General features: G+C 47.4%; 1 protein-coding gene across 2 annotated transcripts in view; it reads right to left on the bottom strand.

Moving 5' to 3' along the window:
* Positions 1-7,875, bottom strand: part of lipf (lipase, gastric) — a 14,944-nt gene extending 7,069 nt beyond the window's left edge. The window contains exons 1-2 of one of the 2 annotated variants that reach the window (XM_034232812.1): positions 7,067-7,875; positions 272-412 (exon numbers count right to left, since the gene is read on the bottom strand). In XM_034232812.1, coding sequence (XP_034088703.1) covers positions 272-412 — 141 coding nt within the window. In that variant the 5' untranslated portion in view covers positions 7,067-7,875. Of the gene's footprint in view, positions 1-271; positions 417-7,066 lie in introns of both variants that reach the window. The other variant, XM_034232811.1, reaches the window with a different exon arrangement.
* Positions 7,876-10,000: the final 2,125 nt, after the last annotated feature.

The raw sequence follows: 10,000 nt of genomic DNA, 5'->3' as shown, positions 1-10,000 counted from the left end.
CTCTCAGGTCAGTATCAGGGGCCTGTGAGGCAGAACTCAGGGCTATATTTACCCTGAGTTCTGACTGACAGGTAGAGCAAGGGTCAAACATGTGAGCCATGATTATTTACTCTCAGTGGGAACAGAGTTCAGCTTTTATTTTGAAAATCTCTCCAGTCCAGATGACTTGAGGGAGCAGAATGTGATTATTGTTTCCAGAGAGGACTTAGAATGAGTAGGAATACTAACCGATCTGTGTTCAGACGTTAGACAGTACAGGTTATCAACTCACTATGTTCATGTGCACTTCAGGGTCCAGCCCAGGCCGTGGGTCATCTGCGCGCCGCTGCACGTCATGAAGTCTGTGAGGAGACGGTCCGCTGTGCACGAGACCAGAGAGCGCCAACATACACACACACACACCCAGCATCATCTGACTGACACACACACACACACACACACACACACACACACACACACACACACACACACACACACACACACACACACACACACACACACACACGTACGCTCTGTAATATATCACTCTGACAGGGATTTTGTATATTTTATAATAATAATAATAAATGATAGTTATTTGGCGCTTTTCTATAAACTCAAAGACGCTTTGACAGAATAACAGAAACGACCCATATAGACCGTTAACATGCACTAAAACCTACAGAATACAGGAGTAGGGACCCTTTAACTCTCCTCTGCTCCTCAGATATCAGAGGAGTTTCTGTGTCAGAGGTTTCAGAGCGATCGGACTCTGCTTTCAGGAACTCCTCGTTTCACAACGCCTCGTGACCTTTGACCTCATCAAACCCCTCAGGGTCATCAAACCCCTCTGACTCATCAAACCCCTCAAGGTCATCAAACCCCTCAAGGTCATCAAACCCCTCTGACTCATCAAACCCCTCAATGTCATCAAACCCCTCAAGGTCATCAAACCCCTCTGACTCATCAAACCCCTCAATGTCATCAAACCCCTCAATGTCATCAAACCCCTCAAGGTCATCAAACCCCTCTGACTCATCAAACCCCTCAAGGTCATCAAACCCCTCAAGGTCATCAAACCCCTCAAGGTCATCAAACCCCTCAGACTCATCAAACCCCTCAAGGTCATCAAACCCCTCAGGGTCATCAAACCCCTCAGGGTCATCAAACCCCTCAAGGTCATCAAACCCCTCAGACTCATCAAACCCCTCAGACTCATCAAACCCCTCTGACTCATCAAACCCCTCAGGGTCATCAAACCCCTCAAGGTCATCAAACCCCTCAGACTCATCAAACCCCTCAGGGTCATCAAACCCCTCAGACTCATCAAACCCCTCAGACTCATCAAACCCCTCTGACTCATCAAACACCCTCTGACTCCTCAAACCCCTCAAGGTCATCAAACCCCTCAGACTCATCAAACCCCTCTGACTCATCATCAAACCCCTCTGACTCATCAAACCCCTCTGACTCATCAAACCCCTCAAGGTCATCAAACCCCTCAGACTCATCAAACCCCTCAGACTCATCAAACCCCTCTGACTCATCAAACCCCTCAGACTCATCAAACCCCTCTGACTCATCAAACCCCTCAAGGTCATCAAACCCCTCTGACTCATCAAACACCTCAGACTCATCAAACCCCTCTGACTCATCAAACACCTCAGACTCATCAAACCCCTCTGGGTCATCAAACACCTCAGACTCATCAAACCCCTCTGGGTCATCAAACACCTCAGACTCATCAAACCCCTCAGACTCATCAAACCCCTCAGACTCATCAAACCCCTCAGGGTCATCAAACCCCTCAGACTCATCAAACCCCTCAGACTCATCAGACTCATCAAACCCCTCTGACTCATCAAACCCCTCAGGGTCATCAAACCCCTCTGACTCATCAAACACCTCTGACTCATCAAACCCCTCTGACTCATCAAACCCCTCAGACTCATCAACCCCTCTGACTCATCAAACCCCTCAGACTCATCAAACCCCTCAGACTCATCAAACCCCTCTGACTCATCAAACCCCTCAGGGTCATCAAACACCTCTGACTCATCAAACCCTGCAGACTCATCAAACCCCTCTGACTCATCAAACCCCTCAGACTCATCAAACCCCTCTGACTCATCAAACCCCTCAGACTCATCAAACCCCTCTGACTCATCAAACCCCTCAGACTCATCAAACCCCTCAGGGTCATCAAACCCCTCAGACTCATCAAACCCCTCAGGGTCATCAAACACCTCAGACTCATCAAACACCTCTGACTCATCAAACCCCTCTGACTCATCAAACACCTCAGACTCATCAAACCCCTCTGGGTCATCAAACCCCTCAGACTCATCAAACCCCTCTGACTCATCAAACACCTCAGACTCATCAAACCCCTCAGGGTCATCAAACCCCTCAGGGTCATCAAACCCCTCAGACTCATCAGACTCATCAAACCCCTCTGACTCATCAAACCCCTCAGACTCATCAAACCCCTCTGACTCATCAAACCCCTCAGACTCATCAAACCCCTCAGACTCATCAAACCCCTCTGACTCATCAAACCCCTCTGACTCATCAAACCCCTCAGGGTCATCAAACACCTCTGACTCATCAAACCCTGCAGACTCATCAAACCCCTCTGACTCATCAAACCCCTCAGACTCATCAAACCCCTCTGACTCATCAAACCCCTCTGACTCATCAAACCCCTCAGACTCATCAAACCCCTCTGACTCATCAAACCCCTCAGGGTCATCAAACCCCTCTGACTCATCAAACACCTCAGGGTCATCAAACCCCTCAGACTCATCAAACCCCTCAGACTCATCAAACCCCTCAGGGTAATCAAACCCCTCTGACTCATCAAACCCCTCAGGGGCATCAAACACCTCTGACTCATCAAACCCCTCAGACTCATCAAACCCCTCAGGGTCATCGAACACGTCAGGTCATCGAACACGTCAGGTCATCAAACCCCTCAGGGTCATCGAACACGTCAGGTCATCAAACCCCTCAGGGTCATCGAACACGTCAGGGTCATCAAACCCCTCAGGGTCATCGAACACGGGTCATCAAACACGTCAGGTCATCGAACACGTCAGGTCATCGAACATGTCAGGTCATCAAACACGGGTCATCAAACACGTCAGGTCATCGAACCCCTCAGGGTCATCGAACACGTCAGGTCATCGAACACGTCAGGTCATCAAACCCCTCAGGGTCATCGAACACGTCAGGTCATCGAACATGTCAGGTCATCAAACACGGGTCATCAAACACGTCAGGTCATCAAACCCCTCAGGGTCATCGAACACGTCAGGTCATCAAACACGTCAGGTCATCGAACACGGGTCATCGAACACGTCAGGTCATCAAACACGGGTCATCGAACACGTCAGGTCATCAAACACGGGTCATCGAACACGTCAGGTCATCAAACACGGGTCATCGAACACGTCAGGTCATCAAACCCCTCAGGGTCATCGAACACGTCAGGTCATCGAACACGTCAGGTCATCGAACACGGGTCATCAAACACGTCAGGTCATCAAACACGGGTCATCGAACACGTCAGGTCATCAAACACGTCAGATCATCAAACCCCTCAGGGTCATCGAACACGTCAGGTCATCGAACACGTCAGGTCATCAAACACGGGTCATCAAACACGTCAGGTCATCGAACACGTCAGGTCATCGAACACGTCAGGTCATCAAACACGGGTCATCAAACACGTCAGGGTCATGAAGGCACCGCCTGCAGCAGATCTACTCGTCAGGACACTGAGAGCACTCTGAGCTCGTGGTGTGTTCAGGGACAGAGGAACGTCAGGCCGGGTGTGAAGGAGGTCTGAAAGCAGTTTATTGATTCTGAGCATCATCTGACTGAGAGACGCCTCGGGTTTACTTCAGTAAAAACACAAATACTACTCTCTTAAAATACTCCTTCACTAGTCAAATACTGGTTTGAGAAGTACGGAAAGGAGGAGCATTCATGTTAAAGTACCAACAGTACGAGTAGAGATAACATGTTACAGGTACATGTACTTCAAGTATCAGAAGTAAATGTACTCGTTGGATATTCTAACAGTATTATGGTTATTACTGTATCAGTTTATACGGGTCGGGTGTGAGACCATTTTTCGGATACTTCAAAGTATAAAGTAGCATCAAATACAAATACTCAACTAAAGTACAAGTACCTCAATGGAGGTGATGCATTCAAATGCAACAAAGCCGTTGTTATTGTGGTGATGCATTCAAAGACTTGGTTGTGGTTCCACGTGTTTCTATGTCTTGTAATCTAAATGCTCCTATTTCTGTGTTCTGTGTTCAGTCTGTGTTCAGCCTGTGTTCAGTCTGTGTTCAGCCTGTGTTCAGCCTGTGTTCAGCCTGTGTTCAGCCTGTGTTCAGCCTGTGTTCAGCCTGTGTTCTGTGTTCAGTCTGTGTTCAGCCTGTGTTCAGCCTGTGTTCAGCCTGTGTTCAGCCTGTGTTCAGCCTGTGTTCAGTCTGTGTTCAGCCTGTGTTCAGTCTGTGTTCAGCCTGTGTTCAGCCTGTGTTCAGTCTGTGTTCTGTGTTCAGCCTGTGTTCAGTCTGTGTTCAGCCTGTGTTCAGCCTGTGTTCAGCCTGTGTTCAGCCTGTGTTCAGCCTGTGTTCAGTCTGTGTTCAGCCTGTGTTCAGCCTGTGTTCAGTCTGTGTTCTGTGTTCAGCCTGTGTTCAGTCTGTGTTCAGCCTGTGTTCAGTCTGTGTTCAGCCTGTGTTCAGCCTGTGTCAGCCTGTTTCAGCCTGTGTTCAGCCTGTGTTCAGCCTGTGTTCAGCCTGTGTTCAGCCTGTGTTCTGTGTTCAGCCTGTGTTCAGCCTGTGTTCAGCCTGTGTTCAGCCTGTGTTCTGTGTTCAGCCTGTGTTCAGCCTGTGTTCAGCCTGTGTTCAGTCTGTGTTCTGTGTTCAGTCTGTGTTCAGCCTGTGTTCTGTGTTCAGCCTGTGTTCAGCCTTGTCAGCCTGTGTTCAGCCTGTGTTCAGCCTGTGTTCTGTGTTCAGTCTGTGTTCAGCCTGTGTTCAGCCTGTGTTCAGCCTGTGTTCAGCCTGTGTTCAGTCTGTGTTCAGCCTGTGTTCAGCCTGTGTTCTGTGTTCAGTCTGTGTTCAGCCTGTGTTCAGCCTGTGTTCAGCCTGTGTTCAGTCTGTGTTCTGTGTTCAGCCTGTGTTCAGCCTGTGTTCAGCCTGTGTTCAGCCTGTGTTCAGCCTGTGTTCAGCCTGTGTTCAGTCTGTGTTCAGCCTGTGTTCTGTGTTCAGCCTGTGTTCAGCCTGTGTTCAGCCTGTGTTCTGTGTTCAGTCTGTGTTCAGCCTGTGTTCAGCCTGTGTTCAGCCTGTGTTCAGCCTGTGTTCAGTCTGTGTTCAGTCTGTGTTCAGCCTGTGTTCAGCCTGTGTTCAGCCTGTGCTCAGCCTGTGTTCAGCCTGTGTTCTGTGTTCAGTCTGTGTTCAGCCTGTGTTCTGTGTTCAGTCTGTGTTCAGCCTGTGTTCAGTCTGTGTTCTGTGTTCAGTCTGTGTTCAGCCTGTGTTCAGTCTGTGTTCTGTGTTCAGTCTGTGTTCTGTGTTCAGCCTGTGTTCAGCCTGTGTTCAGTCTGTGTTCAGTCTGTGTTCTGTGTTCAGTCGTGTTTCAGCCTGTGTTTCAGCCTGTGTTCAGGCCTGTGTTCTGTGTTCAGTCTGTGTTCAGCCTGTGTTCAGCCTGTGTTCAGCCTGTGTTCAGCCTGTGTTCAGCCTGTGTTCAGTCTGTGTTCTGTGTTCAGTCTGTGTTCAGCCTGTGTTCAGCCTGTGTTCAGCCTGTGTTCAGTCTGTGTTCAGTCTGTGTTCAGCCTGTGTTCAGCCTGTGTTCAGCCTGTGTTCAGCCTGTGTTCTGTGTTCAGTCTGTGTTCAGCCTGTGTTCAGCCTGTGTTCAGCCTGTGTTCAGCCTGTGTTCAGTCTGTGTTCAGCCTGTGTTCAGCCTGTGTTCAGCCTGTGTTCAGTCTGTGTCTGTGTTCAGTCTGTGTTCAGCCTGTGTTCAGCCTGTGTTCAGCTGTGTTCAGCCTGTGTTTCAGGCCTGTGTTCACCTGTTGTTCAGCCTGTGTTCTGTGGTTCCAGCCTGTGTTCAGCCTGTGTTCAGCCTGTGTTTCAGCCTGTGTTCAGCCTGTGTTCTGTGTTCAGCCTGTGTTCAGCCTGTGTTCAGCCTGTGTTCAGCCTGTGTTCAGCCTGTGTTCTGTGTTCAGTCTGTGTTCAGTCTGTGTTCAGTCTGTGTTCAGTCTGTGTTCAGCCTGTGTTCAGCCTGTGTTCAGCCTGTGTTCAGCCTGTGTTCTGTGTTCAGTCTGTGTTCAGCCTGTGTTCAGTCTGTGTTCAGCCTGTGTTCAGCCTGTGTTCAGCCTGTGTTCAGCCTGTGTTCAGTCTGTGTTCAGCCTGTGTTCTGTGTTCAGCCTGTGTTCAGCCTGTGTTCAGCCTGTGTTCAGCCTGTGTTCAGCCCTGGTGTTCAGCCTTTCACCTATGTTCAGTCTGTGTTCAGTCTGTGTTCAGTCTGTGTTCAGCCTGTGTTCAGCCTGTGTTCAGTCTGTGTTCAGCCTGTTTTCATCTTTTAGGGTCACAGTTTCTGCCTGTTTCCCTCAGAGCTTCAGATACCCCTGACCTTTGACCCCCTGTGGACAGCCTGGTTTCTGTCTGCAGGCCTTCCGGACCTTTAAACCCAGTTATCAGATGTTAAAGCCTGTGCTGCAAATCTTCCTCTGTTTGCACACTGCTCTAATCCATTCTCTAACTCAGATTGACCTGGTGTTTAAAACGCTTTTTAAGTTCAATTTCATCCGTTTTCTGTCTGTTTTAAACCCTTCTTTAACACAGAACACGTGGAAGCTTTCTGACTGTTATTAACGTGATGTTACGACCTGTTTTTAAACCTGTTTTCTGACTGTTATTAACGTGATGTTACGACCTGTTATTAACCTGTTTTCCTCCCTGAACATCAGTACTGACGTCATTATGACCACGTGACCAGCTGCACTCCGCTCAGAGTTAATAAAGGGTTCAAACCGGTTCAAACACATTCATGTTAATATGAAAGGTTAAAGCCTCACCTGTCGGCAGCTCTCTGATGTTCTGAAGCTCCTCGATCAGCTGATTCTGGTTCTAACGGCGGAAGAGACGGGCTGTGACGTCAGAGGGAGTACCTCTCTGTGATTGGTCAAATGAAAGATCCTCGGTGTTTGTTTTCAGACTAAAGTTTCTGCTAAAGTTTAAAAACAGATCAAATCAAACAGAGACCGGAAACAGAAACCTGAAGGGAATGTATCTGTAAATAACATAGGTAAATAATAAATAAACTATAATAAAGAAGTTTAAAGTTTCTGCCTTTCAGAATAAAAACCGATCCTCACAGAGACGGGAATTAGATGTCTAATCAGAAACCAGGTTATTTGTTTATTAGTGAAACAGACCGACAAGAAAAGACTGAATGTTTTCTAATAATGAGTTTCATTATAATCCGTGATTTTCTTCCTGATTTATGTGAAAGACTTTTATTGTGAAAGTCTCGCCGGTTGTCCCCCTGTGTGTTCCGGTGTCTAGCAGTTCTGTAACACAGGAGGCGGGTTTAACTTAATGTCAGCCGGTTTAACTCGGGTTACTTTATAAAAACGATCCGGTTCGACCCGGTTTATCCTGTAGAGCTAGTCCCGGTTCCGAGCTGACGTCATGGCCCGGGTTCTGATCGTGGGAGCGGGTCTCACAGGGAGCCTCTGCGCATCTCTTCTGCGCAGGGAGCTGCAGGACAAAGTGAGGATCGAAGTGTGGGAGAAGTCCAGAGGCTCAGGTGAGTCAGAACCAGAACCACAGGGGCTCCACAGGGGCTCAGGTGAGTCAGAACCAGAACCACAGGGGCTCAGGAGTAACGGCAGCAGTTTTGAAAGCAGAGGGGACCGTTCCATGGGACAGCGAGGAGTTGAAAAGGTTGACAAGGTAGGGGCAGAGGACGGGGAGGCAGGACTTCAGGAGAGGAGTGGGTAGAGGGTCAAGGGAGCAGGTTGTGGGATTTGAGGAACCGATCAGATGGAGTATTTCAAGTGGGGTAACCAGGTTGAACTGGGAGAGGCGGCGCTGGGGAGGAGGAGTCAGGAGGTCAAGGGAGATGGGGGGGAGAAGTGGTGGAGGTTGGGGGGGATGCTTGTATGTCAGATGGAGCTGGTTTCTAGTTTTACTAGCTTCTTAACCTGAATTGATAATAGACTATAATCAATTTAAGTTTGCATTCTTATACCATTTTGTACAATAATTATAATGAATAAGTTCAAACAAACTAAAGCTTACAGCTGATTAATAACGGTATCTAACTTGAGTTTTTATTATATCAAAAACCTGTTGAAATGCTTCTGTTATTTTTACTGTCCCCAAAAAGCGCGTCGGCAGCCTCCAGGAATGCTTCTTTCACAACTTCACCGTCTTTGAAAGACTTCATGTGTTTCTCAAGAACGTGACTGACACGATAAGATGCTCTGGTAGCAGCCTTGCTCTTGTTGTTGACCTGGTGGAAATGGACTGCTGTGCATTTAGCTGTCCTTTCAGGCCCCTCCCCTTTTGGAGCGTAGGGCAGAATCAGGAGGGAATTCTGTCTCGCAGCGTTTGTGCACTGTTTTTGAAATGCCGCTCCTAAATGACCCTTCTTCGATAAAGCCACGCTCTCATTGCAGATGAGACAGATGGACTTTGAATTGGAATAGATACAAAATAATCAAACCTCCCACTCGGAGTGACAATTATATTGGCTTTTTGCTTCTGCCATAATTGCGGTCTTGTGTGTGTGCGGACTGTCACTCCTGTTGACACGGACAATGTCAGCGAACTAGTGCACTGCCCACCAACCACGCCCCGACACATGGGGTCACGCCGGCCAATCACAAAGCTTTGATGTGTTCAAGTGCATTATTCTGGCACAGGAAGATTATGTTATAGGACATCAACGATAAAACAGAATGTTGTTGTTCTATTTTTAGACACATCTCGCGATCGACTGGGAATCTCCCCACGATCGACCGGTCGGGCGCCCCTGGGCTAGAGAGAAGCAGATCATGAGGCGCGTTCACACCACAGTACTTTTCCCACAAAGGTTCATGAGAACTCTTTAGTAGGGGTGTAACGGTTCACAAACATTTCGGTTCGGTACGTACCTCGGTTTTTTGGTCACGGTTCGGTTCGGTACGTTTTCGGTACAGCAGAATTTTTTTTCACAAAACATATATATATATATATTTTTTTTATTATTATTAAACTGTGAATAATGTATTCACTCAAATAAATACAAAATATAATAAAATAAACATTAAGGTGCAGCATTTCGATGAACTGAAATAATCTGTATTTGAACTTTACTGTAGGCTACTAGTACTCACAAAACATAAACTATTAGTTTTGGGTTTTTTATTTTTTATTAAACTGTGAATCTTCACTAAAAAAAATACAAAATAAAATAAACATTAAGGTGCAGCTTTTCGATGAACTGAAATAATCTGTATTTGAACTGTACTGTACTAGTTCCTAAGCAGCCAGCTTGACATTAGGACTTGCTTGTCATTGTATTTTCATGTTTTTTTAAAGAAAGATGAACCTGTCCACATTGCTTGCCGAAAGGGCAGATCTGCTGGCACCAACAATGTCTCCTGCTGTGGAGAAAACCCTCTCGCTAGGGACAGAGGTAGCAGAAACAGCCAGGTAGCGCTTTGCTAACATGGCAACATAAGGATATTTGGCGTTTGTAATAGCTTTGGCTCGGTCTGAACTCTCTGCGAGTGGTGGAGGCTTACATGCTAGTGGGAGTTGGGTTTGCACTTCAGTCTTTTTTCTTTTGGTACCGGTGATATTCACGTTCGGGTGATGCCTTTTCAAATGAGTGTGCAAGTTTGATGTATTGCCAACCGCGTAACCAATTTTAGTTGAACAATGCCGACAAACAGCTTTGGTTCGGTCCACCTGTCTTTGTCCGTCATCCTTGTACGTAACTGTGAAACCAAAATGTTCCC

This window comes from Gymnodraco acuticeps, unplaced genomic scaffold, assembly GCF_902827175.1.
Source record: "Gymnodraco acuticeps unplaced genomic scaffold, fGymAcu1.1, whole genome shotgun sequence".
NCBI classification, from domain to species: Eukaryota; Metazoa; Chordata; class Actinopteri; order Perciformes; family Bathydraconidae; genus Gymnodraco; species Gymnodraco acuticeps.
Note: the sequence above shows the minus strand (reverse complement) of the source record. Positions and strands in the feature narration are given on the sequence as shown.